Genomic DNA, 23,969 nt, shown 5'->3' with positions numbered 1-23,969 from the left:
TCATTCCCTTGCATGAGCTACCATAAGAGAAAGATTCAAGGAAAGAGCCTGATAGTGCTTTGGAAGTATAAGCAGGTAAAAGTGCATTACAGAATATAAGAAGTCAAAGTGCATTCTTAGCCTTGGAAACAGTCAAATCTGTTATCTGCATTTCTTTGTTTTTAATTTCAGTTACTTCCAATTTTAACAGTTCAAAGAGAAAGGTAATAGAATCATCTTCCTTGAATGACAGGGAATGAAAAGGTTGCTTTCCATTAAGAAGTCCAGAACAATGTAGAATAACTCAGTCTATTGATCATGGAAGAGATAAATGACCAATAAAACTAATGAAAATATCTAGTCTTTGGGAAGATCAATAATGCTGTTAAGATTTTGACTAATCTTTTTTCGAGAGGTTGTAGAAAAGCTCTTTGTCTAGTTAAAACTAATCAAAGGCAGTCTGTCAAATACGCAAGATCTATTAAATCAACTTTCAGCATTTCATACTATTTTATATACTCTGCAATGTGTAAATCTCTCAGAGGAGAGAAAACAGAAATACTTTTCTTGTCCTGTGAAGGCATAGGCTAGCCAAACCAGTATCCAGGACTGAAACTGGAAGGAGATGTAAGTAAACAAAAATTGGACAGAAGTTCGTGACCAGGCTGCTAATCAAAGCAAAACAAACTGAAAAGCTCTCCAGTGGGCATGAATCATTTAATAAGGTCTTATTATGGGGCAAATTCCCATGACCATTTGGGGGGGAAGGAGTTGAGGATTTATAGGTGAAGAGAAGGTTACACATTTGCTGTGAAGAGAAACAGTTTGGAGGGAAGGTGAGCTGCAAACCTGCAAAAGAAGCTGGAAGTCCTCTTGCGCTCAGTTAACCTTCTTTTACATAGGTTTAGAGATAACCTACCTTGCCTTGGAGAAGATAGCTTGTCAGGGGTACTAACCTGGCAAGCAGGAACATGGGTGGGACAGACTGGCTGACCTTGTAAGAACCTCTGAACAGCTTTTGCAAGAGCTGATGAACTATTGGTGGATCATCAGTGTAGACTCCTGGAAAGAGAGGAAGAAGGGAGCTATGTCTTACTCCTCTTTGGTGACCTAACTGAGCTTTGACAAAGTCTGTAGAAGGTACAAGCTACTCTGTTACATAAAGAGAGAAAGGCTGTTGGTGTGGAGGCTGTTTTCCTTTTGAATGTAGAACATAGCTGCTAAAAAGGATGTACTTAAACCATTCATACATAAGCAAAACCAAGTTTAATAGAAGACAGTACTTCAACAATACCACACTGTGCGTTAAATCGAATCCCTTTCTTCAAGTTGTAGAACTGTAGAATTACAAGTGTAGATTTCCATATGGGTAGAATTGCAACTTGCTGTGTTCTCTTTGGCAGGAAAGAATCTCTGGCTGAAGCTGAGTTGCCTTCCCTAAAGTGATGCCTTAATTTACATGTTGACTTTGTCCCACGTTTTAGAAGACATTGTTATCCGGGACTGAATTCCCTAAATGTAACATCTTGTTAAGTGATTGATTCGGGTGTTTTTCAGTGAAATACTCCTAAAAATCTAATAAACAAAGGTGTCCGCTCTAGCTTTTTTGTTTTGCTCTTGATGAAGAGTCACTGTGGTGAAAATCAGAATTAACAAAAGAACATTGTAGGAGTTGCAAATGGAGCCTGGGAGAGTAAAATGACCCATTATCCAGGTGATACAATACTTTATGTAACCCACAGAAATAGACCAAATCATCTTAATCATATTCTAGGCTGCAAAAGCAATACTATGGATAAAATTATTGCTTATATTAAGGAAGAAAGAAATGATGGAACAACACAAAATTCCATTACTTTTCTGTCATATATTTACAGAAATGGTTTAAACATAATTTGATCCAGAGCTAATATGCCTTATTATTTCTAACTGAAAATTCGGAAGATACTAGTTTGTGCAGGAAAAGTTACAAAAATCTGGTAGGAAAGTCTTGTCCAGTATTATTAAATTAGGCAGATTTTTTACTTGTTTTACGTTTTCCCATGAGGACTTTCAAACACCTGTAAGAATGAGAAATTTTACAATCATTTTCCAAGCAGGAAGGAATTAAGTTTCCAATATAGAAATTTAAAGCCTTGGGAAGTATGCTTAACAATTAGTGTGGCATGGTTTGAAGAGAATTTATGTAGAATTCAGACTGAAAATAAGCTGTCTTCATCCTAATCTTCTTAGGTGTAACTATGAATAGGAAACAAGCCCCCAAAAGTTCATAAATGGCATAATTTAATTATGACAATAGTAAGGCTTAATTATGTTGCAAAATAGTCTTTGAAGAATAGATTCTTGGTTGCTTCAAAATGGACAGTTTTTACCACTGTGGAGTAGGTATTCAATCCATGTATTCGTACCTTCAGCTGTACCAGGTTCAGTTTTGCAGAAAAAATATGTAAATAGAATAACAAAGAAGTAAGAACATAATTTGTATGAAACCCAGTTAGTTTTATTTCAGGATTATAGACAGAAAAAAAAAATAGATAATATAAATGTAAACTTCCAGAGTTTGAACGAAATTAGTACAATGTGTCATGAGGTAAACTGCAGAAAACATCTGATTTCCTAAATGAAAAAAAAAAGACTTAAATGTAACAGTTTATACATGAAGTACTATGTCTATAATTAGATGGCATCTCAATAATAACATTTAAATTCTATTAGAAACTTTACAGACTATGATGTGAAATTATTTGCTTACATAAGATGATGGAAACGCTACAGCATGGAGGGGAATTAAATAGCTAATTTGTATTTGTCCCCAGAAAGAGACTGACCCAAAGAACAGTGTTACCAAAGATACTGGAATTGAGTTTTCTCTGTGAGAAGTAATGGTAGTAATATATCATGCAGACAGAGTGCACACTAATTTTCCAAATGGTAGATATTTACAAAAATGCTATTCCTGAAATGGAAACATCCAATTATAGAGCCTGAAGTGTTACTACAGTTCAAGTGTAACCACTTTGCTCTGTTTAGCACCAATCCAAACAATTCCAAAACAAACCTAAATAACTTAAAAACTGCATGATCATGTTCTTTTTTAGTTAAATTACCTAGTATAGACCCTTGACACACGTAAAGCAGAAAGGACAAGTGGATAACTAGAATGAAATGGATTGACTCCAGTTCTGCCATTGGAAGGTGTCCAATTGCTGTTGCAGTTGCAGTCCATTCCTGCTTGCCAGCCTTGTTCCCACTGAGATTGCTGCCCCACTGGTAACTGCTGTAGCCCCACTTGGGGCCATGACCTCAAGTTTGAGGACTGCTTTACTCTTACCTGTATGGGTGCACATGTACCAGAATTACAGACATTTATTTCATACTTATTTTGATAATCAAAAAAGAAGGCTGAACAGAAGAAGGTTAGCCATTAAATGTGCACCATTTAATGTTTGACCATTATTTTCAGTGATAGTTTTAAATATACACTTTTTTTCTCCCTTTCTACTAGTTGTAAGATAGATACTATAAATATGTGAAGGAGAAAAACTGCAGTTTCTCACAGCAAGTGAGATGTTTGGTTGGCGTCTGTTACACAGGCAGCTACTGTAGATCTCTCCCTTCACTAGATAATCTATCTGTAGAAGAATCTCTCCATGACAGGTTACTTAGCATTTATTTTCCTTTCACCTAAGGAGCCTGGATTATGGTCCAAGAGCTGTGCTAACTTCTAATGTTGCCAAACTGTTCCAAATCCATTGGTGACTTCTCAGGAATCCCTTCTAGTTTACTTATGCAGGAAAGCTAGTGGATACAGCCCCAGCAATTAAAAGGTTGCCACTCCCAGTGATGTGTTCCCCTTCAGCCAGAAGTTACTTTCACAGTAAAGCCAAGAGGGAACGTGTGTGTGGCTGAAGTGCAAATCCAGAGCCTTTGTGTCTAGTCCAGTTCCTCTGACATTTGAACCAAAAGGTTGGGCATTGCGCTGAAGTGGCTGAGCTGTGATCACACCATCTGTCTGGCTAGGGTTCCCCTGGAGAAAGTAACCTTGGCAAAGGGCAGCAAGAAATATTGGGGCATCTTTAATGGCAGCGGTCTGCAGATGAAAGCTATGCTACTAAACTGTTGAAACCCAGCAATATTTATCAACTGGATTATTTTGTCCCAAGTGATGACAGAAACCTAATGAGCCTGATTTAGATAGTCAAAACCAAAGAACTGTTCCATTAATTGAAAGAAAAAAAAGTCTTTTAAAAGTATGGCCCTTAAATCCTTGATTTTTACATTGATGTGACTGTCTTCATCAAAACTGTTATACCAAATGTGCAGTAGTGAGCAGCTGATGGTTTTTTTTCTTGACTCTGGTGAACAAATCCTGGGCTTCTCTCAATCAAAGGGAAACATACGTAGCTTTAATGGGACAGAAGTGTTGCAGTTCTTTGGAGAATCCATTTTAAATGATTGTAAGAAGGATTTGGTAAGTGTCTGCTGTTTGGAGACTGCATGTTGATGCACACATTGTCACCAGTGATGATATATAATTCCTGGGGCCTTTCTGATCCCTTACAGGCTTTCTTACTCCTGTTGCATCTGTGCTGCTGGCATCTTTAAACTGGGTATCCAACACAGTATCTTCTGCCTCTAAAAGCAAATTCTGGAAATAACCGTCTTGCTGATGTGGGCTGAGACCCAGTCTTAGCATGGTTTAAACTGCTCTTAGGAGAGAAGGAAGTTTACTCTTCACTTATCAAATAAGGCCGTGTCTGTTGTATATTTAAGGCTGCTTCGAAATCTGCATCTGCACCATAGCAAAAATATTGCTCCTGCATCTCATTCAGCTCCTTTCCTCTCAAAAACTGTATGTCTAAGTGCATCACAGCTTTCTGGTTTAGAGTGGAAAGAATGCTGAATGGCTTTTCTCACTTTAAAAACCCCAGGATGGAATACAGAGGTGGAAGTGGTCACTGAACATAAATTCTTTCAGAAATAGTAAATATCTGGAAATTTCTTTCCACTGAAGCCATCCTGTTGAGTGTACACTGCACAATAAAAGCATAGTGTGTTTTCTGACTAAGCAGTTTGCTAACAAGGTGGTTGAAAAGGCAAACAGTAGTAAAAATAGTTCTTGTAAAACCTGTGGAATAGTACAAATCTTTTGCTAATCACAGAACGGCCTTGTGACTCTGTCCTACACTAAAAGGATTTTTAAATTTCTTTATTAGCTTTTGATGAGTATCTAGTAACTCTCCCTCTCCTCTCTTTGATGGACAGACAAAGAAACAAACAAGTTTTATCCCTCCTATACGCTGCAATGACTAACAATGGTAAAAGTACTCTGAGGCTGGGGATTTTTTTCTCTGACATAAACAATGCCCACTTAAAGTATTTTTGCATGCCAGATGTACCACCCTTCAGATTATTTGCGTGGCTGCAATATAAATTGGATCAAGCAACTAATCTGTCTTGGATTATTTTTTTTTTAATCATCATCTGCTTTGTTTTGACTTTTTTTTTTTCAAGTTAGATCAGTTTCCCAGATAAAATTCACAGCCGGTCCACATAAAAAGTACCACTGCAACTGAGGGTAGAGTGCACTGTCTCAGGGGATGAATAAACAGTGGGAAAGGAGAAGGAAGGAAATATTTTACAGTGACAGTGCCACAGAGATGTTGTGTCATGAGACTAAAGCCAGAGCAACAGTGGTCTGAGATCTAGATCATTATCTTTATGGAAGAATATTTCTTCAATTGAGGTACTGACATTATGATATTACCAGTTGCTTTTCTTAATGGTGAGATCTTAAAATTTGTGCAGAGGAGGTAGAAAATGTAAGTCTTTTTTACTGTAAGCTGTAAACTGAAAAAAAGAATAACTGGGGAGAAATTTCATAGAAATATTTTAAGAAAGGCTGGAACATATTCATGTTGTGTCTTGCTCAAGCTTTTGTGAAGACAGTTTTATGCTCATTTGACTTCTGGCATTCATTAAGTGTCTCTATACTGGAGCAGTAACCTACAATGTCTTCTTGACTCCTATATTTGACAGTCCTGGCAAGAGTGACAAAATGTACTTGCCAAATAATTATCTCCCATGGCAAATCACTGAAGAGATGGAAAAACACTGAGAGAGATTATCATACCTTTTAGGACAGTCATCATGTTCACAGATCTTAAAAAATGCAAAAAGTGTGGCTTTTAAAAAGAAATCTGTAAAACAGGCTATTAGAAACTACTGTTTGCAACAATATATGCTATGTAATCTGATGTGTGTATGTGAAGATAGCTGGCATATAAAATACCCTTGCCGAAACCTGCCAGTTCTGAAATCATTCCAGGAAAACAGATCACAGACTTTGCTGTCTTTTGGTGAATATCAAGAGTATTTATTGCTACTGCAATACTGCGGTATTTTCTTACCGTTTTGATGCATGAGCAGCATTATTTCTTTATTCAGGGAAATTTAACTTTTAAAATGGAGTTTGGTGAGGTTACTGAAAGGATTATATTACATGTTTGCCTGCAATAGATTTAAGCTCAGTAATAAAGGACTTTCTTATCAGTCCAGTGTTCTTAAGAATTTTGGGAAAAAGTTAATAATTTACAGTAGGTAGCAAGGACAACATAGACTTTAACCTGTGCCTCAGGGTCAGTGAAGTGTATGACCAGTGTACGTTCTGCTATGACCTCCTGCCCCAGCACAGCCTGCAGCAGGGGCTGCTCCAGGCTCCCCGAGCAGGAGCAGCTGTGCTCCCCCAGCACCAAGTCTTCCCGCAAAAGAGGAGAAGCTGCTCAGCCATCGCATGAGCATGGGCTGAGAAGCAGCCCCAGGGTTTTAAGGCTGGGGAAGAGCACTGACATGGCCACAGCAAGAGGGCTGGGATAAAACTCATGCACCCAAAGATCTAAAGGGAGAGATCCCAGGCTAGCAATAAAGCAGGCAGCAGCTTTATGTTCCTCCTTGCTCAACACTGTCTGCTGTCCCAACCTCTGTTCCAGCAAATTTGTGTCTACCGTGAGGCTGGGCCTGTGTCTTTGTCCGTTTTCAATCTTCAGCCATTCTGTAAAGCAAAGTTCTATATATCTATGGTATTCTTCCATCCCATATATCTTCCTCTCTACATGCTTTTCATGCCTTCAGTATGTTGTCACAGCCTAATTAATTAATTTTTGTTAAATATGCAAGTTAATGAATTTCCTGTCCTCTACACAACTGGTCTTTCTGGAAGGAAAGCTCTTCCTACCAGGAGATTCTCAGCAGCTCATAAGGTTGGACTTTTCAATCTAGCACCAGTGGGGATGCTGTTACAATACTACTGTAGTTGGCAAAGAATTTTGCCTTCACAGCAAAGCAGGCTTTCAGGATATTTTTAATGTGTTTTTTATATATATATATATACACAGAGAGAGGCTTAGCCAGCCTGTTGTGGAATTTTACTGGAGAGAACAGTTTTTACAGGCAGGGAAGCAGCCCATTAGTGCGGTGGCAGCCCGTTAGGGTGGTGTGGGATGCCTTCAGCCACTGGTGCTGCCAGACACTTTTTTAACTTCACATCAGGCCTTATTCTCCCCTATTTCTGCTTCCTCTGCATGCCCCTTGGCTTTTTTATTGAGCAGTTAGAGGTTAAAAACTGCAGTGCAATCTGTTCTGCAGGATTCTGCAACAACACAGCCATTTTGATGTAAAAACACGGTTTCCTGTTCTTAAATGAAGTAATAAATAGCATAAATTATGTCTATTAATGTGTATCTGCCATTCTGTTTGACTTCTTGCGTTTGCTTAGCATAGGTGCTTCAAATTAGGTAAGAAAAATAATGATACTACAGACTGGGTTTCTTCGTGATTTTTGTAACATTGAGAATGGAAGAACATTTTAACAAGAATCAGTTATATCTAGTTCTAAGTTAAACCCTTGAAAGGTGGGTGAAATATGGCATGACACAGATATTTCTTTAAAATAAATCCTGTATAGATGTGGAAACTGTTCTACAGGACACAAATAAAAAATGAGGCAAGGATAGGGACTGTAATTAATACAGTTTTAGAAAGTAACTGAAGGGGGATAACTGATAATTCTGTACAGCAAAGTGATAAAAGACAAGGAAGATTTATTCAAGGTTGCACAAGGATGTTTTATAAGCTGTTAATAGTCTTACACTGGGAAAGGGGACATCAAGATTAGATTTAATGAGAAACTTTCCAACAGAAAGATTTGACAGTGGAGCAGTCTGTCAAAGTGGTTATTGAAGTATAATCACAGGAAGTGTTCAGGAAGAGGTAAGATAAAACTCTCAAGGGAACAGTTAGTGCAGAGATTAGCTAGACCTGATCCGAATCATAGCCCTGGTGATGCTCTTGGGATCTGGGTTTTTAAAAAATGATGTAGTGCATTGGTTCATGCCATCTTCTCAGTCCTTACAAGTTACCTTCTTTCAAGCCTCTCCAAAAAGAAAGGGCATAAATATATCTTTCCTGCTCACTCTACTCTGGGTAGAAGAGAAATGATGAACCTGATATTTCTTGTAGTGCGAGAGCTAATTGTGAAACTGAAGAAGAATGTATGAGAGTTTGAAATTATTTCATTCTTTCTCGGTCTGGGAAATAGCAGCTGGGCTATCAGACACTGTAGTTTCATGATGCGTAATGACAGATATTGCAAATACTGGGGATCTTTGTTCCAGGTATGATACTTTCTATTAGCTAGTAGAAGATGGAACCTCACAGCTTCTAGGGATTTAATTTGCTATTTTGCTAGAGGTCTTCTAGTCTTGATTTCAGTCATTCTGCATACTGTAACAATAAAGTTGTTCAGTTTGGTCTTGCTCTGCTTTTTTTAAAATGAGTTTGTGTCTTTTGATGGGAACAGTTAAAACTAGAGAAGATGAACTAAAAAATGTTGACCCTATTTGTCTGCATTAATAGGGTGGCAAAAGTTATGTTTCAGAATAACCTTTGCTTTTTTGTGGTCTAAGATAGCCTTTCAGAGCTGTTTTAGCCTTGCTTTGATTTATGGCTAGTCCTTCTTAGCATAGACTACTTAGTCCTCAAGAAGCTATTTTCTTAAGAGGGGATTGACAGGCTTAGGGGATGCTGTGGTTATGTTCAATTTCTCTTGACTATATCTCTCACAAGAATTTTTGGGAAGGAGCAGCACGGCACATGTGTGAGGATTGCCTTGCAGTGTCTTCAAGAGGGAGCCAGCTTTTGAGTTGCCATGGTGGATTTAACAATTCAACCCTCTCCTCAGACTGCTATGGAAAAGTTAGTAGAGCTGTTGTCAAGAGAAAGGGGGTTAAAAAGCTCTGCATGTGAACAGCAGCAACACCATTGGAAATACAGGATAGGCAACTGGGTTTACATTTACCAAGGAAAGAAAGCGTCGCAAGAGAATGAGGATGGTGGATGAAGTTAGGTTATACAAGACAACTGTTTAATCGGAAAGGTTAATTGGACATTAAGACAATGTATCCAGCAAATTCTATTTAAATACTTTAGTTATAGAAATTAATTAGAACGTGTTATGGTAGATGATTTAAACGTCCTAGGCTAGATACTGTTGCAATCTTTATTAGGGAATTCAATAGGGAATTTTAGATACATTCAATAGGGAGTTCTAGATATGTTTTGGAGAGGAGTGATCTAGAGGTCACATTTGTTACAGGGATTGGAATTGGTCTGACTTTTCTAACATTTCAAGGCAATTGGTTTTTAGGCATCATTTCCTATAATTTCAGCAGAGATAGCCTCTGACCATTTTTTTAAAATGCTGCTCTTTGTTTCATACTAACCAAGGCTTACCACATCCTGCAGTAAGGTTATATATATAGAAGCTCATTGAATGCTTCTTCAAATTAGTGCAGTTGATTGTCCTTCAGGAAATAAAAAGTGGAGGCAAAACCAAAGCTTTGTTGTTTTTTCTGAACAGATGTTGTACTAATTATGTGCATAATTTTAACATTTAATTGAGAAAAAGACTCCTTATGCTTAGATTATCAGAAACTGTCTAGAATTTGCAGTCAGTGGTACTAGAGTTCGTTGGAAGTCTTTCAAAATTCAGAATACATGTGCAATTTAAATACTAAGATTTACTTGCATCTCGAGCATGTTTTAAAAGCTGTTGAAATGCCAAAATTGAGGCTATGCGTAAAACATTCTTTTACCATGTTTGCTTTATGATACAATCTTTAATGGATAACTGCACACCCTGTTCAAGCCAAAACCCAACCCAATTTACAGCTGTGTTTTGGTACAAAACATTTCACTCTGTTCAGATTCTGTCTTCCTCTACATGTGTCTACGTGTATTCTCTCTTTGTTTGTTGGAGGCAATAAAGAGAGGTGGAAGATAGATGGAATTAAGTGAAATGGTTTAATGTGTTTGGTTTGTTTTCTTTGATGTACATATCTCTATCCCTCAGAACCTGAGATTGCAACATTCTGGGTTTTCTAAACATTCCAGTAATCTAAGGCCTTATTTTGAGGGGATATACTACACAGAACTGGAGGGTGGAACTAAGTGCTTAAGTTCAGAATTGTTTCTTTTTAAATGGTCTTCTCTGTGTATGGCTAAACACGTGACTATGAGCAGCATTTATTTCCTGACTATAGATTACTTCTGCTATAGACCTTTTCTCATCTTTGTCCCTTGCAGGGCTTAGCTAATACTGAAGCAGCACTATATAACAAAACACTGGACACTTTAATGATATCTCCATTTACGACCCTAGCAACATAATTATGGTGGGGGTTTTTTCATGTGTAAAGGACTTTTCTTCAGTAAACCTTTTTCTTTCCCTTTACAGATTTCAAGCATGTGTTTATTTTGCATCTGTCTTTCAAGCTATGTCATGTGGTATCCATTACTTAGCATCTGTGTTCATGGCTGTTACTCCTAACTTTGTATGTGGGATACCTGGAAATGTGAGTAGTGTTCTTTTCTACAACTCCTCTGAATCAAGTATAGAGGACGTCTGGACACTATGGACATCAACAGAAAATTACATTGTAGTCCAGCTGGAAAATGGAGAAATTTGGGAACTTAATCAATGCAGCAGGTCCAAACGAGAAGTCAGTTTGGGTCTGGAATATGAATACAAAGGCAACAAGTCCGTATTTTCTTGTTCTGATGGATTTCTCTATGATGATACAAAGTGGAGGAGCACTGTTGTTACGCAGTGGGATCTGGTCTGTGACCGAGAATGGCTTGCAAAATTAATCCAGCCTACATTCATGCTTGGAGTCTTGATTGGAGCAGTGATTTTTGGTGACATTGCTGACAGGTAAAGTGCCATCCTCTGAAAATTGTAGTTTCAGACTGCAGTAACTCCACATCTATCTATCCATTTTGTTGTTTTTATTAATTGTGTATTCAAAATTATGTATTCACAGTACAGGAGATTTTGATATTGTTTTATTCACAGATGTGTTTAACTCAACTTTTTTCCAACAGCAAGAACTAAATTTAAAATTTATGTGCAAATCATTTGCTTTTAGAACTTTTTTCCTACTTTATATCATCCGTTGTTCTAGGCCTTGATCCCTCAAATTGCTTCCTGCAGCTAGTATTTGCCCTTAGATAATTTTTTTTCTTTTTTAACAGAAATAACAAAGGTTAGTAGTAATAGCAACAGTAAAACCTGGGAGTAGATTTTCACCTCATTTTCCATGAGGAGAGGTTCCTCATGAAAACACAGATTTTTATTTCTGGATGTGATAAACAGCTGAAGGGCTACTGGAAGGTTAAAACTCCTGTGGTTTAAAATCACAAATTTCCTACCCTCTGTCATGAGTACAGCTTTGTGGGGCTGATGTGGAGGCTTTGAGGGTTTCATCAGTCCCCATGTTCTTAAAATAAACACCCATACACTATTTTTCCTTGCTGTCCAATTGTAGTTTTTCCCTGAATGATTAGCTTAAACTTCAGTCTTTGAAGGTTAGTCCAGATAAGAGAATAAATAGTTGTCAGTGAGCTGTGCTGTAGTTTCACTTGTTTACCATCATGTATGAAGTTCTGTTTGAGCATGAGGAGAGTCAGTCCGTGAAGGGACTCAACCCGAGCAGTCCCTTGCTCATGGTGCCAAGGCTGTCCTTCAGCCTGCCTCCCCTCCAGTCCTTCCTCCCTGGATGTTATCTCAGAGCATGCGCTGAGATCCGCCATCAGAGCTGGACTCAGAAGCAATAGTGAGATGGAGGATGTACATCTGTATCCTTCTGCTTCTCGTGGTTTTCTCTCTCAACATAAACATGTGTATTCCTACCTCAGAAGAACACCCAGCCATGCCTGTCTATCCATATGAAAGTCACACACCTAAGCTATGTTGTGGTTGGTTTTGTCTCAGGCACTTTATGTACCTGTGTTTTGCTTTGAGGGCTGGTTTAGTGTTACTTATCTCTTTCTATAAAGGTGCTTGTTGACTAACAGCTCTGTTAGGTGAAGAGTGGCATTTTATCCCACAGCTAACAGTATAAGCAGAAAAAGGAGACCAGGCATTGTTTTTTCTGATTTTCCTTCATTACCACAGTGCTCTACAGTGTGACAGTTACAGCATGGGAATGCAAAAAGCAAAGATGATCTTTTTTTAATTTGGCTTTTAGAATCAATCCTACCTCCTGACCTAAGGTTTTGTAAAACCATATTTAATGCAAAACCAGAATATAATGCATTTATTCTGCTTCCCTTTAAATCATTCATAGCTTTATTAATTAATACTTGGACATGATTTATAAGGTTATGATCATACAGTTCTCATTTCCATTAATTCAAGCCATGGACAGCAAGTTAAGATAATACACTATTCTGAGTTGCAGATTTACAACTTTCTGACACATCCTGGCTGGTGGGAAATAAGTTTGTGGGTTCCTCCCATTCCCAATTAACAGATTTCCCAACAGAAGAGCTCTGACAGCTAGGACTCATTGGGATCTCTTCTGGCAGGGATCAGAGACCAAATGTGCATGACTCCAGGTCAAGGTTGGAGAAAAATAGTGGTTGTAATGTATTACCAGATACCCGTGGAGAAAAAAAAAACAACAAATGAGCCCACACCCCTGAATGTCCTCAAACTCCCTGTCTAAATGTAATATCCACATCTTTGAAAATCTGTTCACATTGGAGTCGATGATAAGAGTCCAAGAGAATATTATCAGGAAAGAAAAATTATTCCACACATTTTGTATTACAAAGCATTTGTGGATAGAATATAATGAATCCTCAGTAGAGTCTTGTATATCTACTGCAGATTTCTAGGTTTTCTCCTCAGATGAGCTTCTTAGTGGTAGCATGTGCTCACTTGTTTAGGGTCAACTGGCTCTACTTTGAGATACAGGAAGAAGATAAGCAAATGGAAGTCCCTTTTTACTAAATGCCCTTCTTTTACTCTGGAAATTACTATGTTGTTGATGGGAAGCTAGTATTTGACTTTTTTTATTGTTAGTATACTAGCTTCCTGGATTTCTGTGTTTGTACATGCATGCATGTGTGCTGTGATGCAATCACAGTTCCCATGTAATTGTCATTTATTAGAGAATTCAACTTTAAATAACTGGACAAAGATAGGTTACAGAAGCCTTTCATTACTATCCAAATTGGCTATTACTTTGGCAAGAGATGGCATGTGTTATCACAGCTAACTTTTGGTAGAAATTATTAACTGGATGAGACTTAATATAAAATATGTGGAAAAGTAAGTCTTACCTGCTGTTCTCATAAATAAGACAGCAGATTTGCAGATTACTTATGTAGACGTTAAACTTGAAGCTAGAGGTAGCATATATAATGCCCACTTCTGCATGTTGCTTCCAGCCAAGAATTGTGGAATGGAAATTCCAACCACAGAAGCTTCCTTTTTCTTGGAAATTGGAATTACTGAAAAATTAATACAGGTAACTAAACTAGAGTTTCTGTGGTGAGTGAAAGTATTAACTACAGTATTTTCAGACTCACTTCCAGATAAGCTCTTTGGAGTTGCAAGTGTATTTTAGTAGAATGTTTGTGGTTATTGATAATTTTGTTACTGCTGTGATTTGCAGACTGGGAAGACAGCGTGTTATATGGTTCACAAGTGCTGGTCAGTTTGTATTTGGCATCGCAGTGGCCTTCACATTTGACTACTACAGTTTTGTGATTGTGCGCTTTCTTCTTGCTATGGTAAGAGAGGACTTTCACCCTTGCTCTTTTTATGTGTCATTTCCTACCCCTTCTCAGGAAAACCTCCCTTTTGTTATTATTTCCTCCCCTACTTCATTATTCTAAAGCCCCCTCTGTTGCACTTATTTCAGCAGAGCAGGGAGAGTCTGAATGTTCTTGGACCACAGCACTTTTCCTCTTTGAATTAATAGAAAGCGTCTGTATGAAGCAGTGTTTGGTACTTCCTCCATCCCAACCTCTGCTGGACTGGTAATTAAATACCAAGTGTGAGCAGCAAACTGGATTCTGCATTGCAGCTGCCATTGTGTTTCTCCTTATTGCTAGAAATGGAGTATATTTTTCTTAAAATAACAAATCTGTAATAAGGATGATCTTTATCTCTGCCATTTTAAGTGATGGAGGAGAGATGCGCATTTTCTCTTCCATGCATCTCTGTATTTTAAGGTACATCTGGAATATTAAATCCATAGGTAGACATGTTTAACACCTAGATATTTATACAGTACTTAAGGGTATTCCAGTATATATGTTTATGCATATCTATACACGTACTTTTATATATATTTATGATATATATCCACTATTTATTAATTGGTAATAACCAATTTTAAATTACTATTTTACATCTAAAAGTATAATATTTGTAGTCTTTCAGTACATCAAATACATGCATAAAGAGAATGCTATCCCAAGAAAAGTTACGTAACTTATTTAAAGTAGGTTAGAAATTTGAAAATAATCACATAATTAATTTTATTCCTGTTGACAGTGCATTAGTCAAGACAGGAACTTGCACCTGGAGCTCCCTTTGTCTGATTAGAACTCAGAAGGATTTCCTAGCAGGAAAAACTGCTTGGGCATTTCAGCCTTGAACAGTGAGATCAACAGGAGTCCCTCTACTGACTCCCTTGGCTGTTGATGCTAGGGGCTCTGGTACCTTAGAAAAGCAAAAAGCTCAGACCAGACCAGTATTGTAGGTTTTAACTGCCCACTGGGACTGATTTGTGAGACGGAGGTCTAAACCTCTAGCCCTGTGCCACTGAGATCATCGCAGCTCTCCTGTCAAGTTCAGTGGGTTCAGAATCAGGTATTATTAACTGGGATATCTTTAACCAGAAAATTGATTAATCAAAACAATATACTGGAATATTTTCTAGTCTAGATTTTCTGTCTGTGTTTTGAAAAGTTTTGAGATACCAAGAGTTTGCTGTTGCTAGAGAAATTGAAATATATGTACATTCAATAAAATATATATATTCAGTGAAGAAATACTATAACGCAGAATATGCCAGTAATTGCATTCACTAGATAATATATGAGAACCTATAACCATGTATATGAGCTTCTCTTCCAACATTGTAAAAATTTGATTTAATGAGACAATTTACAAGGGTGTGGAAGGAAATTCTCAGTAAAATTGCAGTTCCCTGACATACAGATTATTAATAATCTATTTAAAAGCCAAAGTCAAGATTTTCAGAAGTGGCAATTACTTCAGGGGACCTTATTTTTCCCAGTGTCCTGTTTGCAATGTCATTAAGGGACCTGATTTTGGGAGGTGAAGGGTTTAGTGACATCAGCAAATTAGGCTCTTTTTGAGATGTCTCTTGCTTGCTCTCCCCCACTGCAGAGAAACATTCAAAATCACTTCACAGTTTTAAATACAGTGTCTGGGCACTGAAGGTTTGAGTGAACTTTTTCCCCAGCTGATTTGTTTTCAGGGTTGTCTTTTTCTGTTAGTGTGGGACATGCCAGTGCGGTGGCAATTAAGCTACACAGATGTGGAACACTCTTAGCTGTTTGTTTTTGCTGTTGTTGCACAAGGAGAGTAGATACAAACCTCACTTTTTTTTGTTTTCTTTCTTTCTCCCACCCCCCCAGGTTTCAAGTGGCTATCTGGTTGTCGCTTTTGTTTATGTGACTGAATTTGTTGGCATTAAAGCACGAACCTGGGCTTCTATGCATGTCCATGCTTTTTTTGCTGTGGGAATTATGATTGTGGCACTCGTGGGATTTTTGGTTCGGACCTGGTGGGTCTATCAGATATTTCTCTCTATAGCGACTCTTCCCTTTGTCTTGTGCTGCTGGATGCTCCCAGAAACACCTTTTTGGCTTCTGTCAGAGGAAAGATATGAAGATGCACAAAAAGTAATCAATATAATGGCAAGATGGAATAAAGTAAGCACTCCCTGCAAAGTTTCTGAACTGTGCTCAGTCCAACAAGATGACCTAGTCAGTGGTACAACGGGTGACAATGACACGTCCTCAACAAAGAAGCACAACATCTTAGACCTGTTTTGTAACTGGCACATTGCAAGAAGAACCATCACAGTCTGGCTGATCTGGTTCACTGGGAGCTTGGGGTACTATGTCTTCTCCCTCAGTTCTGTCAATCTAGGAGGCAATGAATATTTAAATCTCTTTCTCATAGGTAAATATTTTTGTACCATATTCTGTTTATGACAGAACTAGAACTATATAACATTTAGAAATGTCTACAGATCTGACAGCCAATTTTTCAACTTTGTTCATTCAATTATGAACCTTGTTCAAAAAGTTTGCTACCTCTTCATAAAGTTGACTAACACAGGAGAAGGATAATTTACCCCAAATCTTACTGTTTCTGAAAAAATAAGATAATTTAAAATTCATTGGTGTACAAAATTCTTCTCCATCTGTCTCTGTGATTGTAAAACCATATTCTGCTTGTCTCCTCTTTGCCTTCTATGCACATAGCAGATCCACACAAACACCAAGGGTAGCAGACCAGCCACAAAAATTCACACAGCTTTGTTAAAGGCACAAACTGTGTAGAAAATAGATTCATAATTCTCAGAAGCAAGAGTAATTCTAGTTTTCTCAAAAGTATATTTTCAACTTAGTTGTAGTATTCTTTTAATTTTGTCAGTCTAACTGTAATCTTCCTCTGGTATGTAAGTTGTTTATAAAGGCAGCTCAGTGCATTCAAGGCCTGATCCAAAGTTTGTTGAGATCAGTGGAAATATTCCATTGACTTCAGAAGACTCTAAATCAGGCATGCAGCTCTGAGCCAGCAAAGAATTAAATCACGCACTTTGCTTTATGCAGCTGAGTACTCTCAGTAAAGTGAATGTGACTGTTCATGTACATAAGCACACAGAAGGGCTGGGGGTCCCATGAATTCAGTTTGTGTTACAGTGTGTTGGTAGACTGACGTGTTGAAGAGTGGATGCTAGTCTTGCACAGATAACTCAGCTGTTACGGTGGAGTAACACCATGCGTAAATCACCATATCCACCTCTTCCAAAAATACTTTAGCAGACTAACAAACACTGATTAATTGCAACCTGCTTTGACCAACACAAGCCCAAAAGGTTGTTTCCTGATATAGATTTATTGACATACTGTATGTGCTTAGTAAAGGAATGCAGCCTGTTTGTTCAGGGCTGTATCTTACGTTCTTCCTTGAATTTGCGTTGGACATTGTAGCATTCTTCATAAGCAAGTTCGTTTAAAACATGTCCAAACTGGTTTAGGCTCAGTATAATTTGTCTAGGGGCAAATCATGCTTACACAGGGTTTATGAACAGTCCTGGCCAAACGCCAGTTCCTTTAGAGCTGTAGAAGTTTTTCTCTGGGAAGAGACAATCTGAGTAAGAGTGGGATTTTGTAAGAAGCTGCACTCTTTTTAATGGAGAAGAGGGAAAGCAGGAACTCCATTCTCTGTATTTGTGAAGCTGACTCAAGAAACCAGACCTGGAGAGACCTTGCTTGCCTTTTACATTGGGGTGATTTGAGGCTGAAGCTCGGGGAAGCGCCTGTGTCTTCAGTTCTGTGTCCACGTGGAAACCGAGAAAATCCTGAGGTGTGTCAGTGTGACGCTAGTAATATTCCTTGAGGGCATGCTTAAGCTGTTGATGTGAAAATACCTGAAGCAGAAGAGCAGCAAATGGAGAGCTTTCAGTCACAAGTGCCAGTGTCATAAAAGCAGGACCGTGGCCTTGCTGTTTTCTGTAATTTTCCACCCCAAAGAGAATTAGGACTGCTCTGCCCTTTTCCCTTTTCCTTTTCCATCCCCCACTACCGTATTTTAGACCATGTTTTCTGCTTTCTGTTGCCATTTCTGTTACCAAAGGAACTAGCCCAACACACTGCTTATCTCTAGATTTCACTTATTTATTACCCCATAGATTGAATTAATGCTCATAAAGAGGAAGTTAGTTATAACATGAATATGTGTAATCATGATTTAAAATTAAATCATTTCATACTCACAGGTGCTGTGGAGTTGCCTTGCTATATCATTGCTTGCATTGGGATGGACAAACTGGGAAGGAGAAACACACTCATTCCGTTCCTTATTTTAAGTGCACTGATCTGTGTTTTAATTATGTTCATACCTCAGGTTAGTCATGTATTGTTGAAAGTATTTCCTATAGTAGAAATTAATTTTAAAGGCTTCTAAGTGTGTAGATGCAGCTGCTCTTTCTCAATCATATAGTTGATTAAAGGCTGTTTTTAAATCGGGTATTTTCAGTGCAGGTTGCACTATCATTGTTGGAGTCACATACAAAATGTTCCCAGGGCTTCAGTGAAACAGAACTGGTAAAAAGTGATGTGGCCACTAGTTACTTATTGAGACCAATTTTTAAAAAAGCAAGCAATAAGTATTGCTTATTGTTTAAAGAAGGGTCACAACTTTTCAAGGATTTAAATTCATTTTGGAACAGTGTTATTTTCTAGTGATTTATTTATTTGTGCTCTCTTTCAATAGGATTTCAATATATTAATTATCTTAGCAAATATGGCTGGGAAATTTTCAATAGGTGTGGCATTTGGCCTTATATATCTCTACACAGCAGAATTGTACCCAACAATTGTAAGGTAAGAACTTTCACCAGTCAGGTATTTTTCGTTACCTTGTTGTATATCCTTTCCTTTATTGTGTTTCTGCACAAGATTCAGCAGCTCTTGGCATCTGTGGCAGTGATCTGAAAGACTTGGGTGGGGATGAATTCCTCAGCTGCTTCAAAATTGTCTAGTGTTTGGCTGTACCATAATTTTTTATTTATTTTTAATTCCGTGTGCAATGATTGGTTTCATTGGGGAACTAGAAGAATACTCAGTACTTTCTTAAACATTATCTATGCCTTTGTTAAAAGTCCTGGTTGTTCATTCTGTGGTCTATGCTGAATGATGATTATCTTTTTAATCTTAATTATAAAAGCAGCTGAATTTCACTACAATATAAATTTACATTGGCATAGCAGTAACTTCTTAGTATAATTGCTTAAAGACACATACCCTACTGATGTTTTAAGTGTCTATGCATTTGTAATTGTTTCCTTTATCTGCCAGAATTCTTATCAAAGTCTTTGATTTATGTGTAGATCACTTGCTGTTGGAAGTGGAAGCATGATGTGCCGTGTAGGAAGTGTGGTTGCTCCTTTCTGTGTGTATCTGAGAAGTGTTTGGATTTTCATGCCACTTGTAAGTATTTCTTTTAATGGGGAATGTTTCTGGTTTGGAAAAGGCATGTGTGTCACTTGTTTTCTTAGGAACCAAAAGCTGAACTTCTGTTTTGAAAAGAAAATTGAGTGAACCATTGTTCTAAATTTTAAATCTCAAAGATTAATAACTTCATATTATTAAAAATGTGCACATGAAGCAAAAGGGGGACTTTCGAGTCACTGAAATCTTCTGAAATGTTTTTATGATAGAAGAGATAATAATACTTATGCACTGAATCCTAGTATAAAATTGATAAAAATATTTCCCATTAAAATATACTTAATCTACCATGTAACATTTAGGAAGTGTCTTAGTCCATGCTTTTTTACTCTTCAGGCATAGCAGTTCTTGACTATGCTTCTGATTTATTCTTGCCCTTTTTCAAAGGCATAGTTCTTTCATTCTTGAAATTCGCCATGAGTGGTTGGTTTTTCTTATATTATTCCTTAATCTTTTCCATGGCTTCCCTGGGACATTGCATCTTTGGTATAGCCTTCCAAGAGATCAACAATGTCTTATGCTTACTATATTTGGTGTTCACAGCTGTCCCAAAGCTCCCTTTTTGTGTTTTTCATTTACATGAACTGAACAAAACAATTAATGAAATAGGAAAAGAGAAGCAAATGGTATATCAATGAGGTTCACAGTGACTTTGACAAGCAACAGAACCTTGGATTCATCAAGCATATCCTACTTGTAGGTAACTCCAGGTCATGCTACCACTAGGTTTTGTCTTCTACCAACAGTTGCCTCAGAAAAACAGAGGTGGGACCATTCCTTCATGGACTTTGGACATTTTGTCTGCATTATCTAGCATCAGATCCATTTTGGACAAAACATTTTAAGTATTTCCTGCTCACAGATTAATGACATTTCTTCATTACATTTCTGTTATGAGGCATTTGCTGCTTAGAAATCCCACAGGTATTCAATCTTTTTTTTTTCTCCTGAAGGATAATTTATGCCCATATATGTAAAAATGGAAGGTATTCCAAAGTTTACATTAAAACTTTAAGTGGAGAAGAGTTTATTAATAATTTTAAAATAGTTTGAGTTCTTTCAAAACCCCTTAGTATTCACTGTGACTAGCACACCAATGTTATACATAGATTACTCATGTCAGAAGGTGAAAATGTAATTGGATGTGTCTTTAACCTGGATTCTTACTCTTAATTCTGTCCACCACATTGGAATTTCCTGAAAAAGTGGCATTGTGTCTTTTTGATTTTGCAACTATAAAATCTTCAATTATAGATGCTAGAGATTGGTTTCAGAGAATTCTTGGGAACTCATTTAATTATTTAAATTAATGACTTTCAGTCATTTTGGATGAAAACTAAGAGGATGAAGGAGACCACAAATTAATTTATTCCCTCAAGCTCTTAAAAAATGTTTCATTTCTTAATAATAGCCCCATACAAACCAGGATATCATTCCAGAAGAGCTGAAGAAACATTTGCACATCAGAGTAGTCATAGTAGAACATTCTTTTTCTCTTGTTAGCCTTTACTGGCTGAGATAAGCTTTATCTGTACAAAAGTGCTGCAGTTAAACCACAGATGGGGAGTGCTCAAACATGCTGGAGAGCAGTGCAAATGGCAGTATAAACAGAGGAATTATTTCAGCTATGAACAACCCTCAGTGTACAAAAAGTATCCAGAGTATTTGTAGAGTTGTGTAGTTGTTCACAGCGAATGTTTTCATTATTAGCTCCTATTATAAAACATTTGTCAGTTTATTACATAGGCTTGTCTTGAGTTGGAGCATAGCGTGCCAGGTCTCAGGTCACCTAAGTGTTTTGAAATGGAAATGAAATGAAATGGATTACATTTGTAAGTAAACTGATAGACATCATGTTGATCTATTGTATACACCACACATTGTCAAGCAGTTACTGCTGCTATTTGTTTGACAGTCTGCTTCATGCACAGTTATGCCACCTGTGAGTAATGCAAGCATCTCATTTGAATGCCTATAAATTGAATAACGATGCTTTTCTTGTGACAACTTCTAGAAAACTTACAATAAAGCACCTGCTCCACGTATAACCTATTTCTGTTTCTCAGCTGTTAAGAATTATGTTACAGTAGCCCTTTAACAGACTTCATTTTTCTCTCAGATAAACCATGAATTATAAATGAAAAAAAACTCCACAGAGGTCAGTAAAGTTAAATGAATGCAAATCCTGTGTCTAATACTAGTGAATTTTCAGGACAAAATTTAACCTTTTTTTGTTGAAGTAGGAATTTTATAAGTAAGGTCACATTTTAGGTCGATTCAGAGCCATCAGATATGGATATAAATATAAATAGCAGACGAGTATAATCATTTGTTCTCAGAAGCAAAAGTATTATTTTATAAGGGTATTTAATTCAAATTATCCTCTGTTCCAGACTAAATCTATTAAGTCCTGGTCCTAGGTCACTGTGAAATTAAAATTGTTGCTCCAGGCAGGGAGGAAGACATAGAAAAATCATGGTAAATCTTTTTTTTAACTTCTTTATGGTAGCTGTTAGAAGCTGCTGGCTGTACCACTGTGTTGGGAATACTTTGAGATTCTGACTAAGCAGAAAGACAGATTTCAAATTAAGACCCTGAAAAAAACAATAAATTTAAGTGGGTACTCCTGTCAAATTAACTTCAGTGAAGCTTAAATATACTTAAAATACTTTGTACTATAGTAAACTTTAATCCATAAGAATTTAACTAGTTGACTATACCAGAAGAACGTATTCTGATGCTGAATTATATATGTAAAATTGTATATACCTACAAAATACCTACACATTTGTTAAGAGCAAGCAAAGGGCTAAATTATGTCAGGTGCCTCATGAAGAACTATATCAAGATAAGACTGCAAAAGACTTGCTTTGACTAAATATCAGTAACATCATTGATAAGTCTGGTCACTTCCCCTGAAAAGGTAGATGATTTTTGAGAAGTCTTTTCATTAATATACTGTGACATAATTTTTTATATTCTGGTTTTTGTAGGAAGTATTGGAAGATGCCTTGTAGGGTCAGGGAGAAGGGAAACAATTAGTTAGCATGCAGCAGCTTTCACACTTAAAAAAAAAGAAAACTAACACATGATGAAATAGGGTTAAGAGAGCTGAGATGAAAAGGCAGGAAAGATGGTGGTGTGTACACTTACAGAATAGTGAGAGTTTGCAGGGGAATAGTAATTCATGAGGAAGGAAAACATGGGAAGAATGCAAAACCTAAAAGATTAACCAAAACAGAGAAGAGACACATACTCAAAGCACACAGTCTTGCTTTAACCATGTTCCTTTGGGCATTAGTAGTGACCCTGTTCTCATAAACTCCAATGTATGGGTGTCCATAAGCTTTAATATCCTTTACAGCCCTCAATATCCTCAAATATAAACTTAAGACAGCCTAAAGGATGTGCATAAGAGAGGTTACAGTGGAATAGCTGCCATGTGTCAATTCATCCTGTCGCCATGGCAGAAAATCATGTTTTAATAGTGAAGAAGAGTTTTGACCCTCAGAGGTGAGACTTTAATATTTGGGAATATATTTTAAAATATCACTCCTGCCACATATATATGTCTACAAGGATTTCCCTCAGTTTGTCACTTTGTGCCATTTTCTCTGGTCCTATTACTGCTAAGAGGTTTGGTTTTTTTTCATGGCAAGAGCATGACTACTTTATTTTCCTGTAGTTAGTAGTATTCAACAGTATTTTGCTTTATTTCTTATTTTATCAGCCTCTATATTTAATACAAATGCAAAAAGAGTGTGTACAACAGTGTTAATTCCGCTTCTCGAAGGAGTGCTTGAGACAAGCTGTTCTCTTCTTTTGGAGGGGAGGGAAGGCAAAAGCAGCATGGTGCATATGCATGAAAATAGCACTGTTCAAGGTTACAGTGGAGGGTTCCAATTTTAAAGCACCTTTCTGACTCAAAGAGAAAGTCTGGCATGGCTGCAGATGGTAGCTGGCCAGTTCTTGTCTCAAGCTCTGTGTGAGAGACATAGGCATAGTAATTCCAAATGTTCTTTCTCCCACTTGGCAAGAAAATCTTAAACAAACAGGACAGACCTGAGAATCAGCATAGGGCAAGATAAGGATAATACAGTATCAAAGTGCACAGTCATGAAATGGAAAAACACTGAGGCCAGGCATGATGTACTGTGTGGAAGCTTTTCTATCAAGAGAGATTTGAGTGGTGGAAGAATGTCAGGTTTTTAATGCTGTTCTGTACTGCAGAGGAGGAAAGGGTGAATTGTTCTCATTGAACAAGACATAGAAATGCAAGGAAAGAAAAGATACTCCTGGAGCACGTGTGTGCTTTTGTATCTACCCCAATTGATCCTGATCCTGATCCTTGCTGTCATTACAGA

The 23,969-nt window shown here is 37.4% G+C and overlaps 1 protein-coding gene across 1 annotated transcript in view; it reads left to right on the top strand.

The window, feature by feature from the left end:
* The window catches only part of SLC22A16 (solute carrier family 22 member 16), a 37,721-nt gene that overhangs the window by 8,352 nt on the left and 5,400 nt on the right, over nt 1-23,969 (top strand). Inside the window, exons 2-7 of the mRNA XM_074896154.1 lie at nt 10,772-11,248; nt 13,998-14,115; nt 15,997-16,546; nt 18,372-18,499; nt 18,869-18,978; nt 19,485-19,584. Of these exons, the coding sequence (XP_074752255.1) occupies nt 10,772-11,248; nt 13,998-14,115; nt 15,997-16,546; nt 18,372-18,499; nt 18,869-18,978; nt 19,485-19,584 (1,483 nt within the window). The remainder of the gene's footprint in view (nt 1-10,771; nt 11,249-13,997; nt 14,116-15,996; nt 16,547-18,371; nt 18,500-18,868; nt 18,979-19,484; nt 19,585-23,969) is intronic.

Source organism: Athene noctua, chromosome 1 (genome assembly GCF_965140245.1).
Source record: "Athene noctua chromosome 1, bAthNoc1.hap1.1, whole genome shotgun sequence".
In the NCBI taxonomy this organism is placed as follows: Eukaryota; Metazoa; Chordata; class Aves; order Strigiformes; family Strigidae; genus Athene; species Athene noctua.
This window is presented reverse-complemented; position numbering and strand designations above follow the sequence as displayed.